The sequence below is a fragment of the Fistularia commersonii genome, chromosome 15 (genome assembly GCF_037954325.1).
Source record: "Fistularia commersonii isolate RoL2024-O1a breed Wild chromosome 15, RoL_Fcom_v1.0, whole genome shotgun sequence".
Taxonomy (NCBI): domain Eukaryota; kingdom Metazoa; phylum Chordata; class Actinopteri; order Syngnathiformes; family Fistulariidae; genus Fistularia; species Fistularia commersonii.
This window is the reverse complement of record NC_141298.1, coordinates 14059553-14077107: the sequence shown is the minus strand read 5'-3', so window position 1 is coordinate 14077107 and position 17555 is coordinate 14059553. Positions and strand designations below refer to the sequence as shown.

At 42.5% G+C, this 17555-nt stretch overlaps 1 protein-coding gene across 2 annotated transcripts in view; it reads left to right on the top strand.

The window, feature by feature from the left end:
- alcama (activated leukocyte cell adhesion molecule a) overlaps positions 1 to 17555 on the top strand; it is a 95882-nt gene that overhangs the window by 76097 nt on the left and 2230 nt on the right. Inside the window, exons 12-15 of one of the 2 annotated variants that reach the window (XM_086160674.1) lie at positions 4807 to 4936; positions 10647 to 10673; positions 14264 to 14378; positions 14740 to 14857. In XM_086160674.1, the coding sequence (XP_086016800.1) occupies positions 4807 to 4936; positions 10647 to 10673; positions 14264 to 14378; positions 14740 to 14821 (354 nt within the window). In that variant the 3' untranslated portion in view covers positions 14822 to 14857. The remainder of the gene's footprint in view (positions 1 to 4806; positions 4937 to 10646; positions 10674 to 14263; positions 14379 to 14739; positions 14858 to 17555) is intronic. The other variant, XM_086160675.1, reaches the window with a different exon arrangement.

The window sequence follows — 17555 nt, the reverse complement described above, 5'->3', positions numbered from 1 at the left end:
GCTGCAGATACAGTAGTTGCATGTCACTGATGCCCTACAACATAACCATTTGTCTCCTAAGGTTGAACCTTATGTTCAGGAGGGAGCGGAAAATGATTTACATGTAAATTGTGTTACTTTGGTCCCAAAGCATTACAGTGAAAAAAAAAAGAGCCAGCCAAGGCATTATTTCAGAAAGGCTTGGTCCTGGCTTTGACAGATCAATGGCAATGCAGACAATGCTGCATATGATGATACCATAAAGAGTGTTCAACAAAAAGAAAAAAATATAGAGGGATGAATATTTAACATGAAGACATTTTGAATAATTGATTACATTCTTCTTCTTTTCTTTGGGCTTCAGGGTTCACCACAGCGAATCAACCCCCTCCATCTAACCCTATTTGCTATATCTTTCTTCTTCTCTCACACCGACTAACTTCACATCATCTTTCACTTCATCTATAAATCCTCTCTTTGGTCTTACTCTAGTCCTCTTGCCTAGTTGCAGATTCAACATCAACATCCTTCGAACAATATTTCACTTTCCCTCCCCTGGATATGTCCCAACCATCTCAGTCTGGTCTCTCTGACCTTATCTCCAACACATCTAACATGTGCTGTCCCTCTGACAAACTCATTCCTGATCCTGTCCCAAAGAGAACGTCTTCATCTTCATCTCTGCAACCTCCAGCTCTGCTTCCTGTCTTTTCCTCATTGCCACTGTCTCTAAATCATATAGCATTGCTGGCCTCATTAGTGTCTTGCATCTCATATACCCCTGACACTTTTCTCCACCCATTCCAACATGCTTGAACATCTTTCCTCACCTCGTTGCCACAATCTCCATTGCTCTGGACTGTTGGCCCGAAGTACTTAAAATCTTCCACCTTCTTTATCTTCACTCCCAATAGCATCATGGTTCCACTTGGGTCAGTCTCATTCACACACATGTATTCTGTCTCGCTGTCTTGCTAACCTTCATTTCACTCCTTTCAAGGGCATACTTCCTCCTCTCTAGATTTTTCCCCACCTGCTCTCCGCAATCTCCTCTGTAAACATCGTGGTCCATGGAGATCCCTGTCTAATATCATCTGTCAGCCTGTCCATCACAGCTGCAAAGGAGAAGAGGCTCAGAGCTGATACCTGATGGACTCCCACTCCCACCTTTAACTTCTCTGTTGCACCTACAGCATACCTCACCACTGTCTCACAGGTCGTGCACATGTCCTTCACCAGTCTGCTGTACTTCTCTGCCACTCTTGCTCACACAGTACCGTAGTTCCTCTCCTGGCACCCTGTTGTATGCTTTTTCTAAGTCTACAAGTGCCCATTGCAGCTCCCTCTGACCTTCTCTCTGCATCTGTTTTATACTTTGTAGCTGTGAAACCATGCTATTGCTCACAAATGCTGACCAGTGCTCCACTAATCTTTCCCATTACTTCATTGTATGGCTCATCATATTTATTCCTCTATAGTTGCCGCAATTTTACACAAATCCCTTATTTTTAAAAATGGGCACCATCACACTTCTCCATTCCCCAGGCATCGCCTTACTCTCAAAGATCCAGTTGAATACTCTAACAAGAAATTCTTCTGCTGCCTCTCCTATACACTTTAAAATCTCCCAACGGTATATCATCTATATCGACTGCCTTTCCACTCTTCATCCTTTTCAATACTCTCCTCACTTCACCCTTAACACTCTGCTAATTCATGATCCGCAATAGTCACCTCTTTGGCTTTTTATTTTCCTCATTCATTAGCTCTTCAAAGTACTCTTTCCTTCCTCCCATTGCTCACCTGGCGCCTGTCAATACATTTCCCATTCTTAATCACGTGAACCTGCACATCCTTCCCATCTCTATCTCTGTTATGCCAACCTGAATAAAATCACAGCATATAAAAATCACTCTCACCCTCCCTACTGTCCAACCTAGCATACAAGTCATCATACATTTTTATCAACTTTCCGTCCAGACAACACACCAAGTACTTCCCTGTCTCCCTGATCACATTAGCCTTAGTTGTCCAGTCATCTGGAAAACTTTCTCTGACTGCTTCCTCTCAACTCCTCCCTGAAACCATACAACGCTCCTCCCTTTTCAGCTTCCACCATTTCATCCCCCACTTTGCCTTTGTCCTTTTTATTGTTCATTATCGTGGTTTGCCAGTTGACTCATTCAGAGTCACCAGGCAAACCACCCTCCTATGTCGTTTTGGCCGCGCCCTCGCCTACTCCTACTTTGCAGTCACTGGTCAATCTTAGATTACATAATATATACAAGTAGTCTTTGTGTTTGCTCCTGGATACCAAACTTACCCAGAACTTCACTATCACCTCTCTTGCCTGCACCAACATGTCCATTGAAGTATGCACAAATTTCCATTCTCTCATCTCTGAGGATATTTGCTTCACTTCATCTAACTCACTGCAGAGTTTCTCTTTCTACTCTTTCTCACATCCCACCTGTGGGGAAAGTCATTAAAGACATTGAGTATCACAACTTTGATTTGTAGCTTCAGAGTAATCAGTCTGTCTGACTCTCACGTCACCTCCAGAACATTCCTAACAAACTCCTCTTTCAAGATAAGTCCTACTCCATTTTTCTTCCTATCAATACCATGATAGTACAGCTTAAAACCTGCACTTCCGCTGCTAGCCTTCCTGCCTTTTCACCTTGTCTCCTGGACTCACAGTATAGCCACCTTCCTTCTCTGCCTCATGCCAACCAACTTTTTAGCTTTTAATGTAATTATCCCAATATTCCCCTTACTCTCAGTCCCAGAGTCTTGCCTTGCCTCCTCTCTGCTTCTGAACGCACTTTACCGTATTTTTCAGATTATACATCGCTCCGGATTATAAATCTCACCAGACAAAAATGCATAATGAAGGATGAAAAAAACATATATAAGTCGCACTGGGGTATAAGTCGCATTTTATGGGGAAATGTATTTGATTAAAAATCCAACACCAAGAATAGACATTTCATCTTGAAAGGCAATTTAAAGTAAAAATAGAATAGTGAACAACAGGCTGAATAAGTATAGCTTAGTATAGCCTATATGACACATAAACCACGAACTGAGAACGTGCCTGGTTGGCAATGTTAACATAAAATATTATGATAAGAGTCATTCAAATAACTCTAGCATATAGCACATGGTACAACCAAAGAATGAGTGTCACTCTTAATCACTAAATCCAACAAAATCTTCTTCTTCTGTGTCACTTCCGAACAACTCCGGCAACTCCGAAAGTAGACAATGCGCCGCTTCCTCTTCTACTGGTATGTCGGTTACGTCAGAGTCATCGTCACTTGCAGTTCCAATTATTCCGGCCTTTCTGGATCCCGACAGGATGGTGTCCTTGCTCTGATAGAGAGGTGATTGCGTTGCATGAAGCGGTAACACCAGGAAGGTCCTCCCGCAAACTCATTTCTATTCATCTCCTTGGCAACTACCTGGGTGTGAAGACGCAACTGTATTGTTGACAAGCCTCTCCCGGCAGCACGTTGTTCAAGCACCCATGCGTTGACTTGTTCCTCTTGCTGTGGCCAGCTAGCGTTTTGCCCCGATTAGCTTTTTTAGTTTCCTTCATTTCAGTAAGAGTAACCTCCGCTTTTTGCCAGTCCCTTGCCAGTTTCTCACTAAATTCAAACTTTCTTTCTGCTGCTCGATTGCTGTTTTCGGCTGCATATTTCACTATTTCTGGCTTGTAACCTGCAGAATATGATTTTTTTTCGGTGCCATTTTTGTTAAGCCCTTCTTAGTTGTTTTTTAAGTTACCGCGAATGTTGAAATAATCAATTTTCATTGGTTCAGAAGTAGCAGGTAGCATCTTTTTTTCACAACACACCTCTGCCATGACCCGCCCCCGCTGAATTTTGATTGGTTGGCATGTGTATGTGTTTTTGTGACGATCACTGATATATTAAATACACACGCGCAGACACAGACAGACTAATATAAGAGAAAGAGAGCTCAATAATTTCACACATAAGTCACTCCAGAGTGTAAGTTGCACCCCCAGCCAAACTATGAAAAAAAGTGCAACTTATTGTCCAAAAAATACGGTACTCCTTTTTCGACCTACATTAGCCCAATTTCAACTGGTACCCTGTAGGCCATTGGCACCAGTGTCAGTCATTGTTAATCGGCATCTCAACCGATCCGGTACGAGAGTCTTATGTTCGATTTGCATGTTTGGTTCGGGCACAAGTTTAACGCCAGATTCCCTTTCTGATGAAACCCTCTGGATTTACCCGGCCATGGAACTAGCTCAAAAAGACACTGGCTTGTGCCCCCCTGAGGCAGCATTAAATATTTGAATCGACTGAAGTTATAAATAAGTCAAGGAAATCTCACCCAACCAGCCATTTGAGTGGCTGGCATTCAACCTCCATAAAGAGCATCATTCACTTTGATAAATTATGCACCTAGATTTTCTGATATGCCTCCAAGTCTTACCATCAACAGGTAATGCTCTAATATTCTTACTTGATTTTTCTGATTTTTTTAGCAAAAAAAAAAAAAAAAAAAGGCAATATTATGCGGTAACTCCTGCATTCAAAATTAGTTTGCAGTGCGGTTTGAACTGTCAGAATTCCCCAGCATGTCTGCAGAGTTTAGAAACCCTGTCTGATGTTCCTCCCATTATCGCTCTCCTCACCACCCCACCTGTCGAAAAATATACTGACTGTCCTGGAATCGACTAAGTTGATGATGTGTGCACAACTAAAGAGGCTGCCAAATATTTCTAAAGCCTCTTCCTCTTGTGCTTGTATTATTTTTATTTGATTTTTTTTTTTTTTGTTCTGCCCCAAGGAGGAGAAGTCTTACATCAATGGCAAGGCCACCCATAAAATCACCGTTATCCCCAAAGTGAACTTGACTGTGTACTGCAATGTCAGCAACACCTTCGGAGATGATGTCAGATCCATCAGCGTCTCTTCTAGTAAGTTCATGCACTTTTTTTTTTTCCTACCTATTCGTTGATTGGCTTTATTTTTGTAATTGCAGCAAGTGAGAGAGGTGTATGAGGCTGTAATTGCTGCGGTATTATTAGCATAATGTAAATGGAGCGCGGTGTCACAATGATTCAGTCTCCGCCTAAAAGCTGTCAGATTGTGAATGTGCGCGGACAGCAGTGGATGCCTGTTGAAGTATTTTCTTACATCCAGGCGGGAGTTTAAATTAGTTGTCTTGTTCATGTGAATTACTCTGCACATCTGCTGCGCCAGAGCTGAAGACAAGCACGCCAATTGCAAATGTTTGTGAAGCATTCTGTTTGCCCAAATTATATCTATGCATTTTCAGTACTAGATACATTTATTTCAACTATCCAATTATTTATACATTTAGACAGCTGTATAGAAAACACAATTCCACATGCACAAATATTGATCTGTTAACACATACACAGCCATAGGTAAACACTTTTGGATCATTTTACACATACAATTCAAAACACACATTCACAGATCTGTGTTAGCATTTACCTGGGTACTGCTTTCTTGGCTGATATCAATTTTTAAGCCGAGTGACATCAAACGTTCATAAAGTTTTCTTTGGGAGTGGATCTCACTTTTAAAGCAGAATATACTTTTATGTCACTTGGCTCCCACCATAGTGCACGCTCAAGCCGAAGCATACGCATGGTGCTATATGAAATTAGGGCAGTGCATCAGTTTGATGTGTTCATTCCCCTTCAGCTGAGAGCTGACTAGCAAAATGGATACATCTGACAATGTTGGTCTGACAAAGTCCAGTGGACGACGTGAGGCTCTACACGTCTTGAAATACGCAAACACCCTCTCTACAATCAGTTTATCTTCCCAACCATATTATTTGAATTTATTTGTACACTTTTGCGAATATACATGGAAATGTACGGGCATACATTTATATTTTATGTAAATATTTACAGATGTGTTTTTTTTGTGTGTGTTTACATTTCTCAACAGTTCATGAACCTAACGCTGAAGCACAGTAAACATTTTTTTACAGTCCTTGAAATTTAAGGATTTTCTCAATAACAAATCTGATGATTCACGCACAGTTTGAGAAAATGTTACCCAGATCCCCGCTCAGATTTGCAAATATTATTACCGGAGAAATGCCCTCGTAGGGGTGCAGAACTCCCTCTCTTTACTGGGGAACTGGCAGTCTTTGAATAAATCAAGTATTCCTCTCTCCCTCCCTGCAGTTCAGCCTTCATTTTTTTTATTTATTAACTTAATAGGGTAGCATTAGCCAAAAACAGATGGATACAGTTGCTAAATTCATTTTAAGCCTAATCCTGAATGCAGTCATAGATTAAGGGGAGGGGGGGGTTGAAATGGGATTAAAACATGAAACGTAAATAAAGTGACACAGAGCCGATCCCCATGTTGACCATGCACACATCGGGTTGTTTGCAGCTCAGTTTTGTCTGAAATAAATGGACCTGATGTTTGTGCTGCTGCCAGCGTGAATTCAATTACTTGACAGACCTTAGTAAATGATTGCTTATTGTACCAATTTTCTTCTAACAAAAGACATTATATTGAACAGCACCAGCTTAATAGAGCAAATTCCACGCTGTGTCTCTATAGTAAAAAGCATTTCATTTTGGTTGTGTGAGAGATATCTTTTATTGTCGAACCAGACAAGATATACCTATTGAAACTGGGTCATTGTGTACGACGAGGTATTCGGCATAAACCTTTAATATCTGAACAGGGTGCCACAGATGCTGACTGAACAGTCTCGGTATTGATCTCTTTTCTCATCAGATTTCTAGTTGCTTTTCTCCTTGGAAAAATCTTACTCTTTGCAGATGTATTACAAACTTTACTGCGGCTGTTGTACAAACATCCACAGATATTATATTTGGACTACAGACTACTGTAATTGGACTACATTTAAATAATATTTAAATGTTTGGTTAAGTTTGAGTGAATTTGGTTTTGTGCAATTTGTGGTATTTGTCTTTGCAAGAGAAAACAAAGGACATTTGAATAGTAGCTGCCGCTTCAGACAGGCGCTGCTCTCAAGAGTGATCTGCGAGGAGTAATGAATACATAAATAAATACATAAAATGAAAAATAAAAACATCGACACATTGGATTTGAAATCCCGCCAAATGACTTCAAATTCTCGATTGGGCTTGCAAATATTTTTTACTATTCTCTGTGACGGAGGCAGGTGAATTATTTGCATTATCCCAAATTGTGAAAACCATTGCAAACCGTGCAAAAAAGCAAATGTACCGTGGTATTGACAATATATATTTGCTTTTGTTTTAATGTATTTTTAACGGCAGGTTTGGGGCTGTTGGTCCAGCGGCCAGCACTCTCTCCTCACTGCATGATTAGTTCTGGTGTCAAACTGTCCTCGCCGCAGACATGTGGGTTCTCTTCAGGGTTCTCTAACTCTCTCTCACAAATCATTAACAGGCTGTACCTTTGAATGAGCCAACGACCAGCTAACAGTTGAGGGTAAACCCTTCCTCCCACCCAGCCCCCTGTTCCCAGCTTCCAAGCTCCCATGTCATTTGTCATTAGGATCACTTGTACTTTCACAAGCCCCGAGAAAGGAGCGCGGACCTCTTTGTCAAAATCATCTTCTAGACAAACTATGGCAGGACACTATGCTTGTCATCCTTTCATCGTGCAGATACTTTAAGGTATCCAGAGAGGCAGAGGGCAAATAATGCCCAATGGGAAATAGCAAAGACACTAACAGAGAACAGGAAACCTCTAGACTAAGAGGATGCCATCCAGCATTTCACAGATCTCACATCTGATGTGCACAGCGGGTCAGCGAGCCCAAATCTGCTTAGAGGGCCCCACAAGGATGAAAACAGCCCCACCTAAGGTCTTCCATAGATCCCTCTGGTTTTTTGACAAGAGCCAGCAACCCCACTGTACCCCTTTTCACTACTCACTCCTACAACGTCTGACAAGATGTGATGAGTAGAAAATCAGGGGCAGATTAGTTTGCATCTCAAATCAGCGCCGCTCTTGTTTTATCCATCATTCACAGCTGATGATGATACTAATGTAAGAAAATTAGTCCGTCAAGTTCAAAGTTAAGCACTGGAAGATTCTTCTGGCAAGGAGAAACAAAAAAGAAAAAAACTTGTGACTGAATTGTGACAAAAAGCAGCGAGCCAAGCACAAGTTCTCTCCACGTTTACCGTCAGCAATCCTAAAAAAGCACCGACGTGAACCCAGAAGCCAGTAATGTGCAATGCATTTGAACACGGATCAGGAAACCACATGGCTCATTAATGTTCTTTCATTTGTACATAAAGGAGAAAGAGGAGAAGAAGTGGAGCCAATTAAACAAGGGAAAGGAGGAAGGGAGAGAGAGAGGGAGGCATCATATTTATGTGGCCCACAGGTCAGGTCATGAATGTAAAAGGCCTCCTGGCTCCGCAGAAAATTTCGCCTCGGTAGACTTTAGCTGACTGTGTGAGCAGTTACATCCCAGCACAGCCAAACTTAGCAGGAGCCCTTGTCCTTCATATTGCTTCTTAATTTTTTTTTTATTTTTCTTTGTGTTTCAGGAAGTCCGTAAACCAAACTGACTTCTTGAAACACACACAGCTCATATTTCTGACATTTGAGAGCCTGAGCCAGACTTTGTTGTGCGAAGTCTTTCTGAGAAGTTTCTATAATAGAGAGCCTGGTTCAGACAATGACTGTAGTTTGGAGTATTTGAAGTCAACATCACTACATCGCTGGTAATTAAAGAAAGAAATGCCTTTTTATTTTCTGTAAAAGGAATAGTTAATTGTAAGGATTATTAACTGCATGTTTCCATTCACTTCAAGGTTGTTTGCATGTGTGTAAATTCATTGTTTTCGACGAGACATAGAACATTTTTCGAAGCAAGTGATTTGTTTGCAGCAGGCATCGTTGCGACGTTGTCCCCCAGAATTAATTCGGTTTTAACAGATTTGGAAGAAGGCCAGATCTCACAGAGAAGCTGAAAAGAGCGCTTAATAGTCACCGCTTTGGTCATTTTCTCGATCAAATAAATCATGACAGAAGTCACGCGGCAAATCAATGGGTTTGGATGATGACGGAGACGCGCAACTCACATTGAAAGGCACAGCGTGTAGGATGTAGTGACATCAAGTGATGACAGTGCAGATTGCAATCCTTCACTGCGTAACTCTGTGAACATATAGCCGCCTGTTAAAGGGTTGGGAGAAATAAAAAGTAAGCAAATGGAGACTTACTTATTTATGATTTGTTACAATTTGGCCTCTCAAGTATTTAAGAAAACATAAATTTAAAGTTTAACAACAAATTATGCAGAGTGAGAAAACATCAGCCATACCCTTAAGGAAGTATTTGCCCAAAATTGCTCAAACTAGGGAAAGATGAAATAAGTCTTTTGAGCGGTTGAAGCCTCCTTGAAGAAGTTGTGGTCTGGAGGCCCGGACTGAGCTAATGGATCACATAACACACAGTTACCAGTATAACTCCGAGGAACGGATCCGGTAATTTGGGCCTGTGGAATATTTGACCTGCGGCTAAGAGTTCATCGTTGGCGCGTCTGATGTGTAACAAAGCCTGCTGGTGATTTTCTTTCATCTCACGCATCTGAAAGAGGTTTATCGCAGCGACGGCGGCGATTACCGTGCCGTGTCTTCGCGATACGAAACGCAGATTGCGCCGGTGTTCCTCAGATTCCTCCCTCGCTCCGCCGTCGTCCAAAGATCTCACGAGCGGGATCAGGTTCAACTCCGCGCTCTATCTGTCTCGGTCTTATTCAACCGCATGCTTCGCGGGCACGATTCTACAGGTTTTGTTGAATTTTCTGTGTGCGTAAAGATTATTTTGTGAAGTCTGACATAATAAATGAGAGGATGCCTCGAAGTCGTCATCGATAGATATCTACTTAAAACACATTTATTTTGTCGTCATATGTTACCGTCAAGGTAATCCTGCTAATGCACCGCAAATGCAACCTGCTATCTATGAAAATGTCTTTATCTACGCCAACAAGTCTTTGCTTCATGTGATGGGATACAGAGAGAAACACGGCCATTGATCGGGTTCCTGCTGTTAGACCGCACAAAATCCTACACACTGCATCTTTAAATGACTATAGGGAAAGAACGGCAATTACACAGAAGCTACACATTATTCCTCGTGTGGATGCTGGTGTGAAAAGAGGCATGTGAAATGAAAGGAGCGAGACCATCAAAGCCTAATGCTGAATGCTACAGCAGTATCCTTTCATTTGGTGCATACATGCTGTGCCATTGCTCATTGCATCTGTCTCTGTCTGTGATAATCATCCCTTCTCTTAGGTCTGCTCTTCCTTCACTTTGGTGTGTGTTTGGCTGGATTCCTTATTTGTTGGGGCACTAAACCTTTCTTTCCTGCAGTTTTAAAGCCACCGCCTGGCATATGCTCTGAAAGAGCAGCAAATTGTTGCTTTTTGAAGATAATGTTGCCTGTTGTTTGTTAAAAAAGGAAGACGAAAGAAACAAAGAGGAAAAAAAAAGAATCACCTAAAACATGGCAAAGAATGGCTCATTATTCTCCAAACCAGGATTCATTTTGTTTTCATGTGTTCTACACAAACATGTGTGTGTGTGTGTGTATGTGTTTTGTTGGCTTTTATTTTTTATGATTTCTAATTGATTTTATGTTTGATTTCAGTTTTTGGGGAGGAAAATGAGGGGAAAGGTAAGATTTTGTTTCATTTACTTTCCTTTTCTTTCCTTTTCTTGCCGAGCCCGTTTTCATGTCAAATCAGCCACATGCTGATGTCATGTCATGTCACGTCCAGACATAACTGTGCTGCACTTCAGGTCCTCCATCAGGACTCTTTCATTTAGAAGACATCACTAAAACCAATAATACTCCCAGGAGCCGATTAGACACATTATCAAGAGCACCGGAGGGTTTTTACATTAAACACAATCATGAGCCCCTCATCCAGGCTCCTTGCCGGTGCCTCAGCGGTGACCATCAGGCCTCTGGAGCTTATTCAAAAAACGGCAGCCCGCCTGGTGTTCAACCGTCCCAAAGTCTCCCACACAACTCCCCTTCTTATGTCCCTACACTGCCTCCCGGTAGCCGCCCGCATCAAGTTCAAGGCCCTGGTGCTCGCCTACCGGGCAGCGAACGGGGCAGCCCCGTCTTATCTCCAGGATATGGTCAAGCCACATGTCCCTACCCGTCCCCTCCGATCTGCCGCCTCTCGGGGACCGTCCGCCCCATCGCTCGGAGCCCCCGGCCGCCGATCGAATCGGTCTCGGCTCTTCTCGGTCTCGGCTCCTCGGTGGTGGAACAAACCCACAAAAAAGGTCAGAACAGCGGGGTTGCTGCCTATCTTTCGCCGTGAGCTTAAAACATACCTCTTCACCAAGCACTGCCACACTAATCATAGTTAGCTCCCCCGAAGAGAAAAAAAAAAAAAAAAAAAAAAGAAAGGAATGTATGTTAATGGTTTTGAAATGGATATTTGGTAGAGTGGTCACTTCTGACTTCCGACTACTGGTACTTCGGCTCTTCGGTGACTGAATTGCACGTTTTGTAAGTCGCTTTGGGTAAATGCGTCTGCCAAATGACTGTAATGTAATGTAATGTAATGCAGAACTATCTGTTGTCCCGCTGTACTTTTAACAGTTGAACTTTTAAACTTGGAATGAATAGTAGCCCCTGTCTTACGGATAATGGGCTGCTATTCATTCAGCATATGTCTCCCGGTTTAAAGCATCGGCAGATCTATATCCATTTAAAAACAAAGGACATGGGCAATATAGTTAAAGTGTCCGACGCTGGCTCGGGAGTCGTCGAACATTATCTGGAGTGTATCTAAAAAATAATAAAAAGGAGGTTTATTATTTCAAATAGTGTTCCGGAGAAATTGAGTGTTTACCATAACAAAATGTTTCACTACAACAATCGGAGGATGTTTGGGGGGGAAATTTAATTTACTTCCTGAGCAACATGGCCAGAAAAGAAAAACCACAACTGTCAAAGAGTTACAGGAACCGTGTGTCATTGTGTAATTTCAATGTTTAAATTTTTTTAAAGCTATTGCTACAAAACGTTTGTTAATGTTTCTGAATCTCCCCTTCCTGCTCTGGAATAATACTGGAACAAACAGAGAGAAAATTGTAACATTAAAAGAGGTTTTTAAGAATGGGAGTCTCAGATAGAAATTCAAAAGTGTTAAGGGCGTCTCGCACTGGGAGTATCTCGTTTCTCCGGCTGGACATTTTGCAGCGCGTCATCTCTTTCTACGCTATCACTCCCTAAATATGCCCTCGTAAATTACACTGACAAAATGATCTGGACAGCTCTAAACAATTAAATCAGGACAGTGAGCTTCAGTAATCATTCCTTTTACAGACAAGCATCTGTAAAAGAACAGGCTGCTCTGATCACAAAGTTACAGTTATTACTGTAACTTTATTATTACTGTTATGTTTTTTACTTGAAACTCTGGCACAACAATTTCCTTCGGGATTAATAAAGTTGTTCTCATCTCATCTCTCATCAGAAGGGCAGTTTGTAGAAGTTAAATTAGCCAATATGGTAAAGAAGAAGCATTTCAAAGTTCATACTTCCTCCTTTGCTCAAATACATAATGTACTAATGTTGACCAAAGACTCAGGAGCAGCGCAAACAGGAGGACGAATCGTGCTTTACCGTCAGACGGCCTGCTGGAGATTGGATTTCGCACAACAGCGGAATATTTCTGGTCCGCCTGAAAAATTTGGTGCGAGAGGGGATGATCCCCGGTGTGAGAGGGGGATTATCATAAGACATTGTCTTTCGAGTCCAGACAAGGCCCCTTCTTGGTAATCTCGGGAAATCGTAATGCGGAGAATTCTATTTTTTCAAACCTTAGGGACAGTTTTGGAGGCCTTTTTCAGTTCGAGCATGACTTGAAGCAAGCCTCATGAGCTGAACTTAACCAGCCTGTGCCCTTTACCCCATCCAACACCCTGCTCAAATGCTATCCTGCACTAACAGGTGAAACAACCCAATGTCACTCTTGAATCTACGGGAAGTCGTGAAGACCTGTTGCCGTTTTACTTCGTAGCTTCAAAAGCGGGACCAATTGATATCAGTCAAGGACTGGTAAATCTGGGGGAAGGGTGTCCCAATCCCTTTGGTCCACTCTATGAAGGAAGATGAAAAATGATCAGTCATAAATGTTAAATAGCAACATCCCCACTCCTGTAAAGCCGGTTGTTAAAACCGAAACATTTTTGGAAATGTTTTTTGTACAAAACAGTTACCCTGGAAAATTGATATTGCTACAATATTACACACTTGAATTTTAATTGGTTCCCACATCTCTTATAGGAATTAATTAAGCCATTTTACACTTGAAACCTCAAACCATTCTTTTTCTTACAGTGTATTATGTTTTGTTTCTTGCTATTTCATCACCACCTCTGGGACTAAATGTACAATAATCAGCCACCTTCGCACTGGATGAAGATGATAAATCACTCCAAACATATTGTCGGCGATGGAATTTTCCTATTTTGTTTTTTTTCTTTTTCTAAATCTCACAAAAAAAACCTCTTGCTGGGTCATTGAAGCTAATAGGTTGTTTTTCTTTTTTGGGGTGTAATTTATTTTTTTGTCGCTCAGAAACACGCGGGTGTTTGATATCAGTGAGATGTCGCCGCGCACGATCTCCCGTCACCTGCCGCTTGTAATTCTTGTCAAAGACAAGTCGGTGTAGCCACTAATTGAAATGAGAAATTGGGCCCGAAGATAAATTATTCACCGCGGTGATGGGTTCCACGCACCTGCTGTTTTAAAAGTCCGTCACTGTCGCGCAGCTGCGTCTACCTGAGAAAACTGAACGTTAATTATGTGTCAGGCTCAGGCAGACGGCGGAACGTCAAAACAGTAAGCAGGCGTGCTGCATCTCGCTGAGAAACCACCCCCACCCTTCTTAAATATACAACGGCGTCCCGTACGCCGCTGATCTTCCATTCAGCGGTATGTAAACAGCGCTGGAGGCAACGCGGCTGCTCGCCGCCCAAAGCAACCACAGTCTGAAGTCTAAACATAAACCCCAAACTGAAAAAGTTGCTATGTGAATGAATGTCAACAAATGAAAGCCTAATTAGCTTCTAGCAAGTACAAACAGGTAACGAGTCTTCGCAGCCCCCAATAGTAGAGGGAACAACCTACCGGGGGATGTTTTGGTGTGGGATTTCTCGCCTCTACTAACCATCTCCTTGGAGATCTGTACGAACCCTGCGCGTATGTGTCGGTAACGGCGCATTTTACAATTACAGCCGATCCTCAGGACGAGCAAGACCAGTCCAAGCTCATAGTGGGCGTGGTGGTGGTGCTTCTCATCGTTGCTGCCGCAGTGGCGCTCATCTACTGGCTCTACATGAAGAATACAAGGTGAGGGCATTTGCATTTCACATTTAAATTTCATGTCTGAGCTCAAGCCTGCGGTAGCTGACCCGCTGCATTCCAAACACAGGGAGAGTGCAAGGTTTGTAACTTGGGAGAGCCGGTTTGGAATAATAATCGACTGGAACGTGGTCAAGGGTTACAATCTGAACGGCTCTGACAATAGAGTGACTGAGACTCCGGTCTGCCCTAGAAAGGTCATCTATGTCAGAGCCGAGATAAGCCGCCGAGGATGACACTTCATCAGATACAGCAGCGGCAGTATGAATGTGAGGGGTGTGTGGTGACAAGGTGAGGGCAGACGAGCGTCACACTTTTTTTTTTTTAAACTTCTCCACTCTCTCCACAGACAAGGTACCTGGAAGACCGGAGAGGAGATGGGGACGTCTGAGGAGAGCAAAAAACTGGAGGAGAACAATCACAATGTTTAACGGCACTCGGGGTCCACAAGTTGAGTTATGAAAGAGGTAAGACGTGCCGCTCTGACACTTTCCAACACAGACAGATCCGCCGTGACGATATTTTATATTCACAGTAAAGTGTGCGAGTAGCAACAAACCGCATGCATTTCCGTTTCACCACAAACTGCTCCATATATTTTTAATTTTGGGCTATTAATAGACACACTAAATAGCAGTGGTCTAATGAAAACTGTAACTATAAGTGCGTAATTCTAAGCACATACGCATCAGAACACAATTAAATAAGAAAACAAGAGGGTTAGGCCAGTATTAAATTAAGAAAGAAAGATACATTCATTTTAGGGGCGTATTAGCCTGACTTCTACTGAATTCCACTCGAGTTTTATTTACAGATCAACAAACGGCCATGAAAATAGATTTTTAAAAGGAAAACTCAACAGCAGACACCATTTCCCTGTAGCTCTAAGTAATCCACGTTGTCGTAACGTTGTAAATTGTTTGTTTTTTTTGCACCAAACAACTTTTTTCAGCTGTCTAGGAGAACGGCTCACAAAAAGTCTGTGGGAAAAAAAAAGCTCCTCCAACTTTATTCTAGTTACTTTCACTTGGAATACTTAAACCCAACAAACCATTTGACAGTTATTAAGACAAACATGCAACACCTCGATTGAATCCAAACCATGATCCTTGGACTTGCTTTGACCGATTTGTTTGTTTACAAACTGATGGTTTAAAAAGCATCCATATGTGGGGGTCTTGGACACAGGCTGCCGGTGATGTACCCGGGCATCTTTTATTAGACCTGCGCTGTCTTCCAGTAACAACAGCGATCCCCAGAAACGTTTCCATTCTGTCAGTTCAGGCTTCTTTGCTTCGCCGACACTAATTGATACATCGTAGGCCGCTGAATGATTGATGGTAGTTAGAGTCCAAAACCACGTGACCTAATCCCCCCGAGGATGGAGCGCTTACGTTCCCGGCTGGTCGGATTGCCCGCGACGCGTCGTTTCCCGACTCTCTGGCTCTTAACTGTCCAATAAAAAGACATAATGCTCTGAAAGGACAAAAATTAGGCTCCTCGTTTCACCGAATTACGGGATGCTGGAAAACAATCACTCGGACAGCCGGGCCACGTCCGCTGCTCGGCATGCCGAGCGCATCCACTCCGGTCAGACGCTCCCATTTCATTTATATTTCATCACAAGTTAAATAACGCCGTGCTAGTGAATGGCATTAGCTTTCAGGAGATGTCTTTGTATACACTTCCACCTTCTCCCGCACTGTTAGTTCAAACTTGCGTAAAGTCAAGTTTGCACAGGTAAGAGTGGGTTTTCATCTTCTGGCGCATAAAATCTTAGAATCTCATTATACCATTAATATTTAAGCGTAAATAAATAAAACAGAGCGCTGCACAGGGCCGGGAGTTTATAAATCCTCGAGTCTGACTTAACATTTTTATGTTCCCTCAATATTAAAAAATGCATTGTACAATATGTGTAATATTTGTCTCCGTATTCTCTGGATGATAATAGCTGTCGCTACAAACTTAGATTGCGAGAACAACATCAGTCTAATGTATTCCGAAGGCTTCGCAGTAAAACACCAAGCTCGCTTCCTTCCCTGTGAAACTGTGCCGCCTGGCAACAAAAGCAGCATCTGCTTCCATCATGGGATGCATGTGAGTCCATGTCGGTAGCGTGTTGGACGGTGGGTTTTGGATCCCCGCTGACTCGGTGGTCACCAGGGATCATTTGCACATGCTTTCAGCCCGCATGGTAAAAGTGTATGAAGAAGTCACGCAGCCGCAAGTTTACTGGAATCGTAGAGTCATAATACCCGATTTCGTATCTTCTGTTTTCTACATGAACAAAAACAGATTAAACATTTACAAAATAATCAATATTGGAAGAAAGACTAGAGCTTCCAAATCATACCGTATTCATTTCTGTTCGAGTTTCATCCTTAAACAGAACACCAGCTTCACATTGCAGTTTTTCTTAGATTTTCAACCGAGTTGGCTATATTTACCGAGGCGCTCGGCGAAGTGGCTGAAACGTATTTCTGCCTTTCAAATCTTGGCCCTTGACAGGCGGCAAAACAAAGCTTGGCCAAACAAATGCACGGCCGTGCGTCCTTGCCTGCGGTGGCACACATGCTAGAGTCCATTAGTTCCAGGCTTCGGAGACAACTGAGCACAGCAGTGAAAGCAGCAACCGATTGTGGATCTAATAAGAGGAACAGCCAACTACTAAATTATTGAATGAGACTGTAACTGTGATATGGCTGCGGCATCTTCTTTTTTTTTTTTTTCGCCATTTGAAAGCCTCAGATTTTGTCTGGTAACATCGTGGGATGGATCCCCGCAGAAGTAGATGTGTCAACACAACGGCTCCGGCTAATAACACAAGCTCCGCTCTGTCTGCAGTTGGTTTCTCGGCTCCCGGAGCAGCATTTTTATTCCGCGGCCAGTCGTCCCGCTCAGTGTTTCCATCTGGACCGAGATAGAACCGGCCACAACGCCAGCGTGTCTCTGTCCCCCGAAGGTTTTTATGAAAGCGCTGCCAAGTATGGGGCATCTCTTTGATGCCACTTAAGAAATGTGCAGCCTGCAAAATATCTGCTGCAGAAGTCTCTTTCCCTGTATATTCCTCTAATTTCTTCTGCTTCTTGTTAAAAAGGGGCTTGTTTTATGTTCTTTCAAGGGATCTTAACAAAAACAGTACATTTTGCTTTCATGGCATTG